This window comes from Anas platyrhynchos, chromosome 2, assembly GCF_047663525.1.
Source record: "Anas platyrhynchos isolate ZD024472 breed Pekin duck chromosome 2, IASCAAS_PekinDuck_T2T, whole genome shotgun sequence".
NCBI lineage: Eukaryota > Metazoa > Chordata > Aves > Anseriformes > Anatidae > Anas > Anas platyrhynchos.
The window spans coordinates 141,779,704-141,798,555 of record NC_092588.1 but is presented as its reverse complement, the minus strand read 5'-3'; the positions used below and the strand labels follow the sequence as shown (position 1 = coordinate 141,798,555).

General features: G+C 44.1%; 1 protein-coding gene across 2 annotated transcripts in view; it reads right to left on the bottom strand.

The window, feature by feature from the left end:
- The window catches only part of GPR158 (G protein-coupled receptor 158), a 195,308-nt gene extending 184,749 nt beyond the window's left edge, over positions 1 to 10,559 (bottom strand). For both annotated transcript variants that reach the window (XM_027450618.3, XM_027450619.3), the window contains exon 1: positions 8,949 to 10,559. In XM_027450618.3, coding sequence (XP_027306419.1) covers positions 8,949 to 9,820 — 872 coding nt within the window. In that variant the 5' untranslated portion in view covers positions 9,821 to 10,559. The remainder of the gene's footprint in view (positions 1 to 8,948) is intronic.
- Positions 10,560 to 18,852: the final 8,293 nt, after the last annotated feature.

The window sequence follows — 18,852 nt, the reverse complement described above, 5'->3', positions numbered from 1 at the left end:
ATTGATTTAAGCTTATTTTCCCAACCTACCAGCTATGTTGATAGTTTCAGTAGTTATAATATTTCATTGTAACAACGTGTTATAAAACCTGTAGATACAGAAGATTTTTTTGCCTGTACTGTCTCACCATAAAAAAAAAAAAAACAGATGGAACATCTTCCCTTTCTCCCATCCAGCTCAAGTCAGAGCTGCACAGAACAGCCTGCCTGCATTTAAATGGTGACAAACAATGTCTTTGTCCTCTAGATCTTCGGAAGCTTTTGGCACAGAGGTCATCGTAGCCCAGCTAAACAGGCATTCAAAATTTGTCTTCTAGGTTTGTTCACTTAATGCTGTGTCTGTAAGCATCGCAAGCAAATAGGAGAATCTGATACCAAATGTATGAATAAGATACTTACAATAATCAGTTCTGTAATAAACAGTAAACATCAAGGGCATTAAAGCCTATTAATTGAAGAATCAGAGAAGCCTTCTGAAATTTAGATGTAAGGAGAACCAGATACAGTAGCAGATCCTTTAACATTAAAGGTTGTGGAGAAAAATCTCTCCAAGTTATAACGAAGCCTTTCAAAAGCACCAACAATACCATATATATTTCATCTGACTGATGACAAATCCTGTCTAAGCATGAATCCTGCATGCCTCAGTAGAATGTAAACTTCCTCATAATGTGTTGCGTTAGAAACCAGGGAAAAACAAAATCACTGTGGTGGGTTTAAAGAGACAAACAAATGGCCCTCACCAGCCACAATTAAGATATCAAGCATGGTTACTCCATGCCAAAGCAGACATCATTCCTCAAATCTAAATGTCTTCCTAGGTTCTTAGTACCATATTCATTCACACCCCACAAGTTATCCTTGAGAAGTCTTCCTTACAAAAAAAAAAACACAATGAAATGCGAAAAATTAATTCTGTACTGATGTCCCAAATCTGTAAATCCACACACCTCTAGATAAATGCATACTGTAATTAGCATAGCAAAGGTTTTCAGGTTGGAAACCTCTGTGCCTTCTCATTTTGGAAGATTTGGAAACCAGCTCATTCAAGAACATTAGTTTTCAAATGTTGCACGCTACCTGACACCTGAGTCCACTTCAAAGTGTTTTTGGCCATCCAAGAAAATCCTGCTGTCAAATTCACAAGTGACCTTCAGCTGTAAAGATCTTACTGGTAATCAACAGCTTCTGTGTGTTCAAAGTTATTTTCAAAAGTTCAGATTTGGGATTCCACATCACCTCGATGTCCCTAGAATTATCACCACCTTTGCACTGTAATGTAGCCACCAGATTCATACAAGCCTACTGTGATATTACATATAACATGATTTTGATTTGGTCACTCAGTTATCACTAATTTCTTAGTGTCAGGACAGACAGACTTGCCTGATTCCTTAGCCATAGCATGACTGCTGGTTTTCAGCCCACTTTCACAGAAGAAACAGCTTTCACTAAAAATAAATTTAACTGAAGAGTGCGGTATAGCAGTGTGGGCACACGAATTAGGATTCACCTGCAAAGAAAATCCCTGTAGGCCATTTGGAAGAGTACTACAAGGGTGGAATACTTAAAGCTGACTCCTCTGTTGTCTGCAGAGTTATTTCGTATTCAATTCAGCCTTCAGATTTATGGCACGCAGCGCTGCCTGAGGACTTCCCTGCATTTTAGTTAAAGAATTTCCTAGATGCTTTGAGGGGTGGTGATATTTTTGCTGGAGGATTTGTGTTTAAGGACTGCTAGCGTCTAAATTCTGTGACCAGGCACCACCTCATTTAGGAAGGGCGCAGTACCACTTGCATTAGATTCTGCTTATGAAAAAAGGTCTTGGAACCAAGTTTAGGTTGTTCAATAAGAAACAGACATTTTTCAAATATTCCCATTACTAGCCATAGGGTCAACAAGACAGGTGGAGAGAACAGACAGTGATATGAGGAAGTTAGGAACAAGAAGAGCTCTGAATGAGAAGGATCCTACACAGGAGAGATGACCTCAGCCTAACTACAGCTGCACTTCTGACACCAAAGATTTACAAGGTATTAGGGGAATTTTAGAAATGAAAAGTAAGTGGAAGCCAATGTTCAGAAAAAGGAACCTGGAGGAGCATAAACTCAAGCAAGACAAAAAATAAGAAATATTATAGGATCAGAATGTTAGAAGCATAAAATCTAACCAAAACAACCAAAAAGTTGTCAAATATCTCAGAAAAAGGCAGCCCAAAATAAAATCCGTAAGGCCAGTAGACAATCATGATCTGAAAAGAACCCAAATGACAGAGCCTTTACAAAAAGCCAATTATGTTTTAATCACTATATTGTTTTAGAGCTGAGGAAGCTCCCACTGCTCAGCCATTCTGGAGAGCATCAGTGTGACAGGAGGTCAGCTCTCACCTGTAGGGATGCTAACAAGCTGGGCACCACAGTTATCCCTGCTTTGCTCAACAGGTTTAAAAGGGATCAAAAACAGGCGAACCCTGACAAACTTTGCAGGTGATAAAAAATATACAGCATACACCACAACTAAATCTGACTGGCCCAGAGAAGTTGAATGCAGAATGCTGGAAAAGTGTTTTTGTAAGACAAGGATCATGGATGTCCAAATAAATTTAACACACAGCAAGTTTAAAAATAGAAAGTAATTGCTCTTTAAACAGCTCAATTGTATTATGGAAAGCAAAGCTAAATTATATTGTAGAAGACAAAAATGGGTTAAAAATACATTTAAATTATGGATATCAGTTTAATCCATACCTACTATCAATACCCTTTCAGATGCAGTCTGAAAGGCAAAGTTTCTGTATTGCTTATTATTTGTAAATGGAATATAACCAAGATACTCAAACACTTCTTATATTGCTTCCTAAGTGCCTGCCAGAAGCTGCTTTTGGAGACAGAACTAGATAAGCCTCTCATCTGACCTAACAGCGCAATACTTTTGTTCTTATCTTTGGGAACATTTCTCAATCTCAGCTCAGGTTCATGAATAGACAGAATAGGAGGTGACAGTCCTGGTGCTGCGTCTCCGATAGCGAGAACTGTCACATGCCCACTCCCTTCAAAAGACCTTTGATAGTCTGCTGTGCTGGAAGCCTTACCCAAGGAGGATAGGGGTAGGGAACAGAGGATTGGAAGTAGCAGTTTGACCTAGAAAGCTCATTCCTTTTATTTCAACTTACCACATGCTACATAAGTGTTGTCACAAACAGAGTACGTGTTTCAGTCCTGTCCTGGTCATATTTAGCTTCTTTCTTCAAATACCCCACTGTTTCTCCAACAGGGATGAAATCGAAAGCATGCTTCCAAAAAGAATTCCTTACTCCTTGTTCCTTTTTTTTCTTTCCATTATCATTTAGTTTATTCTCAGCCATGGCCTAATACATAAAAGGCACATACATCACTGACTGTATAGAGAACATTAAAAAAAAAATACTGGGGAGGGGGTTCTTTAACCAACAATAAATCACGTTAAGTATACATTTCTTTGTTCTCACCTCTTTTCAGGAATATAAATCCAAAACTTTTAGTTCGAGGAAATAAATTATTCTTTTTCATTTTCAAAATCCATTCTAAATCCACCCACACCTTCAATCATGTTGTATGGGCCAGGACATGGTATAGAAGAAGATGTCAGCCTCACCATTTTAAAGTATTTTCAAGATTATACAGCTAACACATTATGCCACAACACTTAATATCCCTCCTTAAAAAGTTAAACTGAATTTTGTTTTCCGAGTTCAGTACTAAGACTAGATTGAAAAGAAATGGGGAAACTTTTTTTTAAAAGAGGTGGTTAAAGTCAGAACTTGTAACTTTTTTTCTTTTAAATATGATTCAAGTTCTGAAAACTCTCTTTTAAAGTCTATTTTTGTGGGTATTTTACCAATTTAACACCTGTGAAATATTTAGAAGAAGCATATTCCCTAAGAAATTACTTGTCATAGGTAGTTCTACCTTTATGGTAGAATTTGCCTTCAGTAATATTTCCTTAACTAAGCACCCCATTATGGGATAACCCTAGAGTGGTTTGAGTAATTTTTAATAGTACAGTGGAAATCATTACATTACACTGCCTTTAGGGAAAAAAAATAGCTGAATTGAACTGTGCAATAAAGATTAATCTTTGCACCAAGGAATACCTTTCAAATAATTAAGAGAGAAGGAATAAATGTCAGGAAGAAAAAATATTAGGAAACAACAGTTGATTCAGCCAAACTTCAGAACAAAGGTATCCACAGCTGTTGCAGAACACAGCATTGTTCAAAAGCCAAAAAAAAAAAAAATAAAAACACCAAAGCCTTACTCAGCTTGTTGAGTATGGTCCTTTCTGCCAGAACAGTCATTATGCCATTGCATCCTCACAGCAGTCCTTTAGGCAACTGATTGCAAATGCTGCCCTGTATTTGGTGAAACACGACCTTACTGGAACATGGAGAGGCAGAACCATTCCTTCACCCTAAAGGGATGAAGGCCTTCTAGATGAAAAAAGTGAGCAATGACCACTTCCCAAAATGCTGACATACTTCACAACGACAGTAAAGAAAATGAGAGCAGCACACGAGAACGTTCTGAGCTGCAAGAGCAACAGCTCATACACCAGAGTTTGGGAGTAATTGATGTCATCGCACGAGGCTGAAACATTGCACACGAATCTGACTAACCATATTCAAGGAACGCTGGAACAGGACTTGAAAATAGGGACCATGGCAACAGAGAGCTCCTGACAGGAGGCTGGAGAAGGCTGGGTTCTTTAGCCCAGTAACCAAAGGTGGAGAAGGACCTGCTGCTGCCTATAAATAGGTCAGGGCAGTAAACATCTGCAGACAGCTATTTCAGCCAGAAGGCAGTTCTGGAGCAGGAACAAATGGATATTTAACTGAATAAATTTAGATCAGAAATCAGAAGCAGCTATCCCAACCATCAGGCTGGGGAAGTGGAGAGCCAAGAGGGAAAGCTACCTACTTTAAGATGAAGCTGCATCAACTGATTACATTAAGAGGGCTTTGGTGAGCAGGAGATTTGGCTCAATAACTGAGGAGAGTGGATTTTTTTTTTTTTTTTTTTTTTAAGAAAAAGGAAAAAAAACTCACATGCTCCTAGTAGGAGACTACTTGCACACTTTCCTTCCAGGTCAAGGAGCAATCCTCCCCACCCACCCACTGGAGTGCTGAAGCAATGAGAGCCTCCCATTTCCCCTCTAGAGGCCGAGTGAGTGCTTTTAGCAAATGGACCACAGCCATGAGGTGAAGCTTTTCACACCCTTCTACTTCCACAGCAAGGCTGCAGAGTCCAGCTGGATCTTCATGGGCTGCAGAACGTGGCTCAGTGTCACTGAGCAACAGAAAGTAGCAGAGGAAGGTCACAGACTAACAACAAACACTACCAATGCTCTACCCTGTGCAGCACGAGAGCTGTAGAGCAATTAGACACATTAGATGTTGAATTCCAGCTGTCAACTGCATCAGCGTAGACTTTGGAATGAAGAAGGAATGGTTATCGTCACCAGAAGATTACTTCCAGTCTCTGTGAATCCTCTCCCTGCTTTAAAATGAGCCTGCACTGTATTCACTAAGCAGACGGGAGCATCGCCTCCCTTCCTTTTGGGCGGAACAAAGGTCAGGGAAAGCAGATGAGACACCAGCAAGCACTGCTAAGAAGCAGTGCAAAGGCAGCACCACTGATATGGTCCCACTGGCCTCAGACAGCTTGTGGTACGTTCATCAGCACAATCAACATGTCTTTGGTTTCTTCGCTTATCTCAGTAGTTGGCCTACAATAACCTTGTCAAGAGAACTAAAAAGACATTCTCCTTCTTGGCCTTCACTTCACAGTTTGGCTTCCATCTCATGTGAAGGGAGAAGTATATGGGGGAGTACAAAATTAAAGGCCAATAGCAAGCTGTTTGCAAGAGCCCCATGCCTGTAACAGTCGCATCCTTTGACAGCAGGCCCAACCCTTCACCACATAGAAGTGATGCTTTGCTTGCAACTGCATTTGCAGAACCTCATTGATGACAGTACTGCAGTAGTAGCATGTATTGAACAAAACCAGTAGTAGTTATTAGGCTCATCTTCATAAAACTCTTCCCATTACTGTATTGTGCAGTGTACCCATCTGTTACTGGGACAGAAGATACACCAAAAGGTAGGGGCAATGGCTTGTCCTTCTACAGCCTGAAAAGATGCTTCTCCATGAAGAAAGTGAGTTCATGATTCTGTTACTCTAACATAGCACACCATAAACCTAATGTCAGCAAAGAAGAAAGTACATGAACTGTAAGAGGAGCATTAAAGGGGCACACACTAAAGTACCATCAGTGATCCCATACCAGGCTATTAAATGGAAGGAGCATGTAAGCTGAGCCATTAAGTGTTCCTAACAGATGGTTCAGGGATATTTCGTTGAGAGAACCAATGTGGTTTTTGAAAAAGATGGAGACTAAAATACATGCTGCTTTTTACCATATGGGCCTTAAATAGGAATTTAAAGTTAAACCATTGTGTCACTCACAGACAGATGGTGAGGGGAAATAAGGCTTATTTCATGAGGGACCTTGTAGTTATTAGAACACTAGTACTAATCGCTGTATTAGATCTTGCATTTTTATTTTACGTGCTTGTATTTCAGACCATTTATCTTCTTCAGAACTCACTCTGAGGCTGCATGCCTATCAGGTACTAAAAATATTGTGTAACTACCAAGATGTCCCACAAGTCTTGGAAGAAGTTTATTTTGGTTTTAGTATTTTCTATGTAGCTGCAGAGTTATTTCCTCAATATCTCACATGATAAGCCTATTAGAGGCCATCTTTCATGTAACATATCTCAAACTAGAAACACTGGAACCATCATTTAACTTTGCCAAGATATATACATACACACACTTTCACCTGCTTTCTTATGGAGTTGCAAGTTGTCTCAGAAAAACATCCTGAGATTTTCTTAGAAGTGTTTATCAACACATCTCTGGGTTTGATACAAAAAAACTTTTTGTCCAAACTCTTCAATCCCACAGCAGTAACACAGTAATGCAACACTTACAATATCTCATTGCAACATCTCCTAAGTGAAAATTCAGTTCTCCAAGCTTAAATGTGCCTATAGGATTCCCTTCAAAATATCTGAGTTGCAACAAATGATTGTTTCCTTAACTGAGGTGAATCCCACACAGTAAATGGAGGCCAGGAAGATCAGGAAACCTGGCAGTGCTCTGTACTGTGCCCAGGAGGACCCCTACTGGTATCCTTGGTTGGCCAGGGTTACTGCCAAGTGGACCTGGTGTGTCCTGTGCATGAGCTACCACAGCAGAAACCTACACCACCGAGATGCTTCCTGGCATCATAGGAGCTTGGCACAGAGCTGAAGTTGATGCTTGGTCTCTGCTGCTGAAGAGACCTGCTCTTCTTTCAGCTAAAGGTAACAAAGCTTTGTTAGATTTCATATCAAGATCTAATTTCTCTGATACTTAGTTGGTGGCTGCAACCCCACCTCCAGCCTAAAGGTTCTTCAGGTTACATGAACTTCTGTCCCCAACAAGAGAATCTCTGCCTACGCTAGCTTTCATCTGCATCTTTAAGTTTGTTCAAATATTTCAAACTACAATAAGTTCCCTGAACTTGTCTGAGTCCCTGCTGGGGTCCAGGAGAGCTCTGCAGTACAGCTTTTCTTGGCTTTTGGTCTTGAGAGGAAGGAATTCATTCAGCAACAGACTGCAGATGAGCTCATTCTACCCTAAGCCTACCAGCCCCAGAAGTGTGAAGAGCAAAAGGTAATTTCATACATAGTCATCCTCTCTTTATTCAACATATATTTTTTTTTTTTTTAAGATGAGAATACATGACTGCATTCATACCTACTTGATCCCACCAGATTTCAAACTAAGCCAAGAAAGCCACAAGAAAGCCACTGTTCATACACACAGTTGTCTGGGCACTCGAGTGTGACAAAATCTCTTCCATTTCCACTGTGTTGTTAGATGTCTTCACCCACCACTCAATCACAGCACAAAGCAAGTTCTGTGCTCTTCCCTTACTTCCTGAAAAAGGAAAGCTGCTTCACTAAAGCTGCTTTGAGTGGGCATTCCCCAGCAGAATTACACATGATCCCCACTACAAACGTGCCAGTGGAAAAACCGGACATCTCATACCCCACAGGTTGCTCTCATTCTTTAGACACATCTTTTTTTTGCTGTTAAAACAAGATATAAGAGCCCTTCCATATCCTCCTCTCTGCTAGTCACAGCCCAGTGGCAAACTCCTAGAGATAACAGCAGTAGAAAACAAGCAATTCTTCACATGTGCCAGGTCTCATCTATACAGTTTTGCAATGGGGTGGGGATCCTACAAACAGTGCCCTAAAGAAAGCTTCCCAACTGCTGGTTTAGGCTGTAACCACATGCACTATGAGAAACCTGCAGTGGCAAACAATCACCTACACACTGACCAGGCTTGAGCACCCCACAGTGGATGTGCCCTGAAGACCAGGAACTGCAGTTTACCAGGGTGACAACATTGTGTCCCAGTTGGTTAAAAAATCACAGCTGGGGTTGAGCTACTTTTAGTTCTGCAGCAGAGTAAGAAATAACAGCTCGGGAAAGATTGTTTGCAAAGAAATAACCTGCAACTGGCAGCTCCTGCTATCTCCTCTCCTCCAGAAACATGCCCTGCACATAGCCCACTTACACACCTGTTTCAGTGAGAGCAGTTAAAGAAAACACGGCTTTACAGACGGAGATAGAAGCAATTCTCCTGAGCAACAGCTCCCTAAGACACATGAAGGTGACGCTCAACAGGAAGGCCTGAGGTTGCACTGCGGTGTGACTGAGCAGCCGGCCAGGGAAGGGCTGCTCAGGTCACACAGCAGAGGCACGGCACAGCCTTCCCGAGGAGGGGGCAGGATGGGGAAGCCCACCTTACCCCCTTCCGAACAGGCAGCGAGCAGAGGAGCCCCCCTCCTACCTGAATTCGGGGAGAAGGTTTGGTCGCAGTCCATAGAAAGCCGCCGAGAGAGTCACTAACCAGCCGGGTTTGTAATTCCCATTCTCGCACTCCAGGTAAGGCGAGGACCACCTGATGTGGTTCTTATCCGCCGTGAAGCTCTCGCGCCTCTTCCAGCTGTTCTCCAAAGTTTTGGGGCCTGCGTTCAAGACCTTCCTGTGCAGGTGGGGCCTCCACTTGCGCTTCAGGCTGTGGAACCACTCTGTCTCTACGGAGGCGTTCGCCAGGCGGTGAGCCGAGGAGGACAAGTCCTGCAGGAGGATCTGGCTCTCGTGCCGGCTGGCCTGGAGGAAAACCTGGGGGGTCGAGGAGAAAGGCTCCGTGCTGAAGGTGATAGCTGCCCTGGAGATGTTGGGGTCCCCCTCCAGGAGGCTCCTGATCAAGGCTCGGTACCACTCCAGGTCCTCCTGCAAGTTCTGCTCCCGCGACTTATTGCTCTGGAGGATCATGTTGAGGAAGTTGGTGGCGTGGGTGAGGGTGTCCAGGGCCCCGTGCAGGGACGGGTGGGAGGTGAAGCGCGACTTGCCGGCCAGGCTGGCCAGCTCGTACCTGCCGGAGCAGTTGGCTCGCCGCAGCTCCCGGGAGTCGCCCGTGTAGAGGAACGAGGCCACGTCCTGGGGCACCTCCTCGGCCAGCCGCTGCGCCAAGATGGTGCTCTCCGGAGAGCGGCTCCGCGGGGCCGGGGGAGGCTCCCGGCTCTTGATGTGGTTGTAAACAGCCTGCCTGCCTCTGGCCGCCCGCTCCCGGCCCTGCGCCGCCTGCCCGGGGCTGGCCGCGGCGCCGAGCCCCCGCGGGGCCAGCAGCAGGAGCAGCAGCAGCCGGAGCAGAGCCATGGCCCCGGGGGGCAGCGCAGGGGCGGCGGACTCACTCAAGCCGCGCTCCGCAGGGCTCCGGGGCTTGAGGGGAGCAGCCCCCGGCCCCGAGGCACCTGTGGCGGCCCCCGCCGCCGGCTCGGAGCGGAGCGGGGCTGCTCGCGGCTCCTCCGGCGACGGGAGCTGCAGCAGCAGCAGCAGCGAGCCCGGCCGGCCGCGGCCACGGCGCTCACTGAGGCGCTGCCCAGCGCAGCGCGCAGGGGCGGCGGCGCCCGGCGCAGCAGCAGCGGGTCCCCCCGCGGCGCCCCGCCGCCGCCCGCGCTCCGCCGCTCCGCATCCTTCGGGCGCCGCTGCCGGAGACCAGGAGGAGGAGGAGGAGGAGGAGGAGGAGGAGGAAGGCGTGCGGGGTGCGCTGCGGGACTGCCCCCTCGCTGCCGGCTTCACCGGGAGCACGGAGCACGGCGGCTGCTGGCAGCGCTCGGCTTCTCCCCGCCGACCACCAGCGCGGAGCTCCGCCACACACAGCCCCTCACCGCCGGGAGCCCCCTTCTCTCCCTCCCCGCCGGTCCTTATAGGTGTGCGCCGGGCGGCTGCCGCCCCGTGTGGCCGCCTCGGCTGCCAGTCAGCCGGCAGCCATTCGCGGGGCGGGAGGGAGAAGGAGGAGGAGGAGGAGGCGGCGCAGCGGAGAGGCGTCGAGGCAGCTCGCCTCACCTGCCGCCCGCTGGCCCAGCCCGGCTCGGCTCGGCTCGGGGCGGAGGCGGAGGAGCCGGAGCCGCCCGCCGGGAGGAGGCGGGGGGCGGCTCGGGGCGGCTCGGGGCGGGGGCTCCGCCGCGGGGAGGGTGGCGGCGACGCCTGGCGGCCGGGCGAGGAGCGGCCGCGGCTCCCCGGGGGGAGCGGCGGGGCTGAGGGGAGCAGGGGGATCCCTCAGGTGCTGCCCCGTCCCCTCGCGTGGGGATGCCGCTTGTGCCACCCAGCCCTGCTCGGGCACTGCCCTTCGTCCTCCTCCGCAGCGCTAAATCCCGCTTCTGTCTTCAAAATGCAGCCCGCAGGCCCCTGGTTTTCAGGGCTGACATGAAGGGTGCTGGCTTTGAGCAGAGGCAGAGCTGGCTGATCACCCCACTGTATTCTTGCTGCCCCAAAAGTTAGTCCTTGGGAGCACCCGAAAGTATTGAACGTCCAGTTAGGCCTTTCCAAATAAACCATCGGCTATAGGTCTGGCATGATCAGCAGTACAGATGTAGCACCAAAATAAATAAATAATAAACCCTGCTTAACTTTCCATTTTCTTTGACGCAAAGTTACTCACCTGCTTAACATCTTTTACCTTAGGTGTTCGTGACAGGAGGCAGTTTGCAAAGGGTGAATTTCAGAGGAGACTGTCCGCAACAAAACCTCACAATTACAATTAATTCCCTTCTGGTTTAATCTAAAATTCCCTTTCGGAATTGAAGAGTGCAGATGAGAAGAGTAGTAAAAAGATCCTTTTCTTTCCCCTCTCCCACACACACATGTGCATGCACATCCTATAAGGAGCAGATTTCAGTCATGCAGAATATATGATCTAATTTTAAACCGCTGACAAGATATATCTGCTCCTTAAAGCATCATCTTATTTTAGAATTATTTGAAACTGTAGTCATTCTAATACAGCTAAAGGTAAATTAATTTTGTGGTCTGTGTTTTTGCAGTCGATAGTCACTGTTAAAGAATAATTTACGTGTAATGAACTTTCCCTCAAGTGAATAGCCTATGAGATTATTTAGAAACCACACGTGCTGAGCAGCTCAGAAACTGGTATTTACAGTTTAGCACAGCACAGGGAGTCTGTGCTTCGGAGTCTGCACTGAACAAATACCTGAAGATGCATCATTTGCTGCGGGTAGGTGAGAAATGGGGCTTTTGAAAGGAGCAGCTGTCAGGACTGAGCTAAGCTAACATGGAGTCATTTACTTGGTGAGGTATCAGTGACAAATAAATAAACAAGCATTTTTATTTTTTTTTTAATCGGTGTGCCTGTGCTGATTCTCTTCACTGCCGCAGGCTGCTCTAAAGGTCAGCTGCCTGATGGGAGTGCACTTCCCCTCCTGGAGCCTGACCATTAACACCTACAGAAATTGCACCTGCTAAACGGCCAGCGATAAGTATCCTTTTAATGTACTTAACATAGTAAGTTCCTTGTACTTCCCGATCTCCTCACAGTCCTCCCAAACACCCTTCTCCAGTAGCACCCACCACTCCCACACCCCCTTTCCTTCACAAACACCCCCCCAAGCAGCTCTTCTTCTCAGCACACAGGTTTGCAAGGAGACGTATGGGGGCACGACTCCAGCTGCTGCCTGTTCCCTCCTCTCCTGGGGACAGCTGGAGGCAGAAAGATTCAGCCTTCCTCTTCCACCGGGTTGCTGTTTGTGCTGCCCATGTTCATGAGGCACGGGGAGAAGATGAGAGGTGGAGGGCCTTCATGCCAAGGGTGTGAGGGCGGCTGTTCTGGTGCTGCATCAGAAAGGGGTCAAAGAGCCTTTCTCATCCCCCAGGGCCTCCTCCCACGTCCCTTCAGACCCACTCCCAAACAGCTCATGTGTACAGCCACATCTAAAATGAGACACAAACAGTTTTTAAGCCACTGCAAGCATGCATCTACTTACAGCTTTGTAAAAACTGTGTTGCAGGACTCAAAGCCTACCCAGATACAGGGCACGGGCAGGATGGAAAGACAGCATCCTCTTAGATGAAGGAAATGACCAAATGTTTTATTTACATGTTTATTTCACATGTTGCATGTAAAAAAAAAAAATAGTTTTACATTTTTTTACATGTTTAATTACTTGTTAGAAAGGATTGGAAGAGATATAGGAAACTTCAATCATTGTATTTTTATTTTAGTATTAAAACACAGTAATGGCTCTGGCCTGTCATTTGTAATGTGTTGGTAGTGTTAGAAATCTCTTCGGCTGTGACCAGTACAACACAAAACCTGACTGGGAGTCCCCAAGATACACAATTACTGTGCCTGAAAAATGTTTGCTGTGCTTCTGTCTCAGTTCTGCCAGCAGAGCTGCCTCAGGCCATCCACCAGTGGGGAATCAAGAGGCATCTGACCGCTGTCCTGCTCGTCTGAGTTGTTACAACTACCATGGCTGTTGCAAACAAAATGCCAGTATGTGAAGGGTCTCGATTGATTCTATTAGCTATTGAGCTAGGAGTCTACATTTAGATATTGCATGAGCTCAACCTGAATCTAATTACAGTGCAGAAAAAATAGCAGTGCAAAATGTTAGTGGTTTTTAATAGACTACAGTAACTGTAACCTACTTTTTCCAAATATGGCCTATACACAAGATCTTGGTTTATCTAACTATTAGAAATGCTAGAAGTGTTGAAAGTATTGCATTGTTTAAACAAATCAAAATAAAGACTTTATTAATTTCTGTCCTAAGCTAATGAGGTGATATACAGACCATGCTCAATAAATGCTGAAATGTCCAGAATAATCTCTCTCAAAACAGAAAGAAAATGTTTATCAGCATCATTGATTGTGTAATCAGAAACATAAAATATAGATTTTTTTAACAAAAGTATACTTACTTTTTGCTTGATTAACTAATGAAATAATGCCCTTGCACTCAGATTTTTGTCTGTCTGTTGAATCCCCTCTGTCTGCCAATAACTTCCAATCCCACTAGTAGATTTCAGCTCTTTGACAGAGGTGTGAAGGTCTGAAAGCTTCCCCAAGTTTCTAGAAACATTGTGAAATTCACAGCTGGATCAAAGAAAGAAACGCATGTTGATTTTCATACTCAGGGGAAGGCTGCGTAGTGAATTCCACAGGTACCTGTTCTCTTTGGTCTTTGGTTCTCTTTGACCACTCATATTGGCCAATAAACATCAATATATCCCAAAACAGCTGGATCATGTGCTCTTCCTCAGTGCACAATAGACAGGGAACAGTAGAGGGGATGGAGGTGGGGGCTCAAAATGACAGGACAGAGATGGAGGTACTGGTGGTGGTAGTGGGCACCGTGCCATGCGGTTTTAATATACAGTGCAGGGTGTGTGTGGGCTAGGAGTGATGCTGAGTTTATTGTAGTGGATGGCAAGAGTGATAGTAATGTATTGGAAATCAGGTTTCCTTAATTATCTTGTTTTCACTCACAACTGAACTAAAATGACCACCTGAATATTGCAGGGAAAAGGAACGAAAGAAGGAAGGGAGGAAGGGAGGAGTAGCCAAACTGCAGAGTACATGCGTTGTTATCTAGAACTTTATGGCAAAAGCAGCAAAAGCTTACCTGTTGACTACTGCTCACTTGCAGTGAGAAACTCAACCCCCTGGGCATTTCCTTAGAAATACTGGGCTTGGAGGAGTCTCAGCAAGGTTTCCCAGTACAGCCTTTCTGCACTGGAGCAGGATTGCATACAGCAAGTCCATCTCTGGCAGGAGCTTTTCTACCTTTCTCTCAAAGAACTTCCCGTCAGGTAGACCCCACAGACACCCTCATTACCTTGTTGCAGGTTGTCATCACCTTAGCACCAAGTATAGGGTGGGTGGATTGCCTTATATAATCCAAGTCTTCTTTGGTTCTTTGGTCCTTTACTTTCTTCCTCTTAGAGCACAGTCACCATTGGATGTGTCTGTCTGAAAAAGACCACCTTGACTTTTTCTCTTTTTTCTTTCCTCTGGGCTGAATTAATCAAATTTCCTAACAGACTACACTTCCTAGAACTGTCATCTGTCCTGGTGCCCCAGACAAAGCCCCTTATGCATCTCCTGCAGGCTACAAAAAAATCTCAGTCAATACCCCCCACACTGAGGTCAGCCTGCTTTTTCACCTTCACCACAGTATCGACCAATATTTGAGTTTGTAATCCAATATAATCCTCATGACCTTTCAAAATATTTTACTTCCTTGTTATCCACTGTCTGTTTTTGTTTAAGGATTTGATCTCTCCTTCCTCTGGGTAGTGCTTTGCACTTGTCTTTGTTGAATTTTATCTTGCTGATTTTAGGCCATCTTGTGGATTTTTCAAGATTAACTTTAATTCCAGACCTGTTCCTCAAAATGCTTTAACTATCTCGTTGTTTCTCATAGTCATCTGCTAATTTTATGACTCTTTATTTCATTATTAATTTTGTTCATTAACCTATTTAATAGAGTGTAGAGATCAGATCCCTTCAGGAACCTACTTGAAACCTCCTCCCAGTTTCATGGTACACAACTGTTACTTACATTTTGAGAGTGGCTTTAGAAGCAAATACCCACTTCATGACCTATCTATACAATATTTTTGTAGCTTACCTCTGAAAACCTCATTCTAGATGTGTAATAAATGTTACTGATGCAGACACATAGCACATCTGCTGTTTCATCACTATTTCTGAGGCCAGTTATGAGTCAAAGAAGAAACTTAATTTGTTTTGTATGGACTTTTCTTGACAATCCCACATTAGCTAATTTCAATCAATTAATTATTTTTAGGTGCTGACTATAAAGTAGTTTAATAGTCCTTTTGGAGATATTTATTCTACGAGCTCCACTTTGTAATCCCCTCTTCTTAAAACATATAATATGATTTTTTTCCAACTTTAGAATCTTCCTCCCAAACACTTGAAATGCAAAATGATAGTGTATGTTTGAAAGATCACATCTTATCTCTAACAGAAAATGCTTTTTGTAGATTAGGAGCAAATTGTCTGGCAGACAACAAATCCATGTCTTGGACTCCTAATTGTTTATGGAGAACTTGCATCTGATATGTGGATGTATCTAATATGCAGATGCAGACTCTGCATTTTAAATAAATGCTATTCAAAAACTTTGTCAGCTTGCTCACAGTCGGGAAAAGATAAGGGAGTGCTGAAGTTAGGTTGCAAACACCAACTGTTCTGCTTGTACCTTAGAGAAGTGACTTTAATGTCGGGAAACGTTCACGTATGCTAAGGGCTGCTGGTGCCTTCATAGTCTGCTGCACTCAGAGTGATGCGCTTACACTGCTGAAAGAAAAATCACAGCTCAGAACACATACCAATAGCAGTCAGATCCCTGAGCCCGTCTCCATGAATTATTTTTATTTTAAATTAAAATAAAGGAAAAACAGAAATGTCTTTGGCAATGAAGGCAGAGAGCAGAAAACTGAATAAATGACAGCAGTGGTACCTGAACTGCCCTCTCAGGATGAATCCCACTTCCCCAAAGATCATTTCCAGTACAAATGTTGTGCTAATATAAGGACAGTAAGTGTGCAACACCCCTAGTAATGATAAAAGGCTCAGCACTGTATCCAAAAGGAGAATGTGGTGTTTGAATCAGAGTGCTACACCTAAGAGCCAGCCTGAATCCCCAGCCTGTCAGCAAAATGCAGAGCTGAATTCAGCGCCTCAAGCACAGCTTCGGGAAGGCAGCCCAGCAACAGACTGGCAGCTGCTCAGAGCCAGGGCAGAGCAGGCAAAAAATTAATAAAAGCTAATTGCATGGAGATGGGGCAAAGGAAAAAATCACTCAAAAGGCGAAGTTTAAAATAATTATAAGTATTGGGAAAATAAGATCTCAGTAGAACATGTAATATTGAGGAACGAAGTTTCCCGTGAGCACCTTACCTTCAGTAATGAGCCAATGGATTACAGTGGACATCTTAGTCAATACAGGGCTTTCTAACAGCTTCATGAGCATCCTTCAGAACTAGCAACTGGGAAGAATAACCTACAAGGTAAGAGCACAGACAAGGTGGGTTTCTTTGTTCTCTTATGGCTAGCATAACATCCATAGCATTTCCAATAATATGTCAACAAAACTGGGATATTATTGGAAATTTTGTCAAGCAATAAGTCATGAATCCACACTCTCCTGCTAAAGTCTTATCCTCCTGTCCTAACCCAGGATACTGGATAAATGCTGATAAAATTCTCTCCTGTTTTATTCCTTCTTTTCTCTCTGCTTAGGATTTACAGCACTTTTCTGAACTTTCACAGGTGTGACTCACCATATGATGGCACAGTAACTACTTGGGATTTGACTGTATGTCTGGATTCAGTTATTCAACCTCCCAGTTATTCAACCAATTACTTTTTTCAAATACTTTCCAAAACTAAAATCATCTTGCATTCGCTTTCAGCTACATAAAATAGAACAAATTGTCATCTGATGTAGATTTGCATATCTCTACTGAAGCCAATGAAATTATATGGATTTATATAGATAAGTATTTGCCCACTCGCCTGACATGCAGAAGGCAAAATCCAGAATTCCTATTAAAATGTTTCAAAAACCTACATCCTGTTACATTTTGTACTAAGAATCTGCAGATGTCAGCTAATGAAAATAAGCTTCAAAGGGAAGAATCATCTGAATTAATTGGGAGCTAAATCACAATCTCAAAATAAGTTCTGTTTGGAAATGGTTGCTGTATGCTGTGCTGTTAAGTGGGTATTAGCCTTTTAACAGCTATGCTGTTTGATGCATCTTTCCCTGGCTGTCCACTTGAAATAAGCAATAAATAGCAGAAGCTTCTGATCATGGACCTCGACGTCTGAGGCAGCCCTCGCTCCTATGTTGATAAAGAATTCAAAATAAACTCTAAGATGTTGCTTTCCATTTTTCTTCTTGGTTTTTAAGAGACAGATAACCCTCTCTCTTCCTTCAACAGTGAAGTAAAGCCAGAGGTGAGATGTGGTAGATACTCTGACTCCTGTTACCAGTGAATGAGAGAGAAATACTGATGGTATCAGAGAAACAAGAAGAAAGAGCCAATGAAATGCCCAGTTCTGAACAGTTTTTAAATAGTTTTAAGGATTATTTTTTTTTTAAATCATTTGTAAAAAGGGAGGCTCTCAATGTCAGCCAGACTACAGTCTGGAAGAGAAAGGTAATATGCTGGAGGGCAGTAGAGTGAAAATAATAATAAGAAAAATATACAGCTTCTTGTCCTACATAAAAGGCTCCAAAGCACCTATCTTTGTGTTTTATGAAAGCTGCTTTAATGGACAAGGGAGCACACGGCTGGGTGACCCTAGGGCAAAGTTTTCAGTAGTTGCACCAAGCACATAAAGCAAAGCCAGCGGAGGAGCAATATTTCACAGCCATTGCCAAGCAGTGCTGGGGGGGTGGGGGGAAACTCAGCAGGGCTGATCCAGCCTCAGGAGTCCTGGTGCTGAAGAGAGAGGCACGAAATGTTACGGCAGATACTGGGTAAGAGCAGACCAGATGCATACAGTTTAAGATCTCCACTATCACCAGTAATGCCCATTGCTCTCAGCTCTAGTGTTTGTGTTTCCTGATGGGGATCACTGGTCTCTGTGCCCTGGAGTCATTAACAATGCAGAGAGCTACGTCCTTCATAGAGATGGTGAAGAGGCCTTGTGGGGAAAGGAGTTTTTTTGGTCTCTGAACTCAGAAAAAACTCTATGGATGAAGTAATCTTTGCAGTCAATCCTTCGTTGCCCTAGAATCCTCATCAAAATGACCGGCAGTCGAAGAGCAGAAGAAAATCTCTGCAAATTTCTGTAAAATTGGAGACACTTGAGTCTATGGCTCAACCGAGCAAGGATGACACTCAGGAGAAAGTGTTTGGTTCCCACTGCTTCCACAAATCACTGGTTTCCAATAAGATTGGAAGCTGATGTTGATGAGGTGGAGGGAGGATTCAGCCATTATTTTCAAGAGGAAAGCTATTTCAGAGGAACATTTCAATTTACCTTCTCCAGAAAGAGTAATGATTTCCCATGAGGAAAAAAAAAATAAAAAAGCTACTTCACAGAAATAGAAAAGAATAACAGTTTTTCTACTCAACATAACCTCATTCTGCAGCTTGTCTCCCTAAAAAATATTATAGTCAGTGGTTCATTTTTTGCATTCATTATCTCAATTCCTTTTCTAAGGTAATTCAACTAATAAAGTAAAACCAAAAATATGAGTTGCATGTTAAATTATAGCTTCAAAGATATTTTGGTGGCATACAGTTTTAAACTGATGATACAAATTATTAGTTTTGATGTGAATAAAATCCAGTACGTGATGTTCACAGACTGTCTTTTGCAGGCCAGAGACACGCTATCAAGC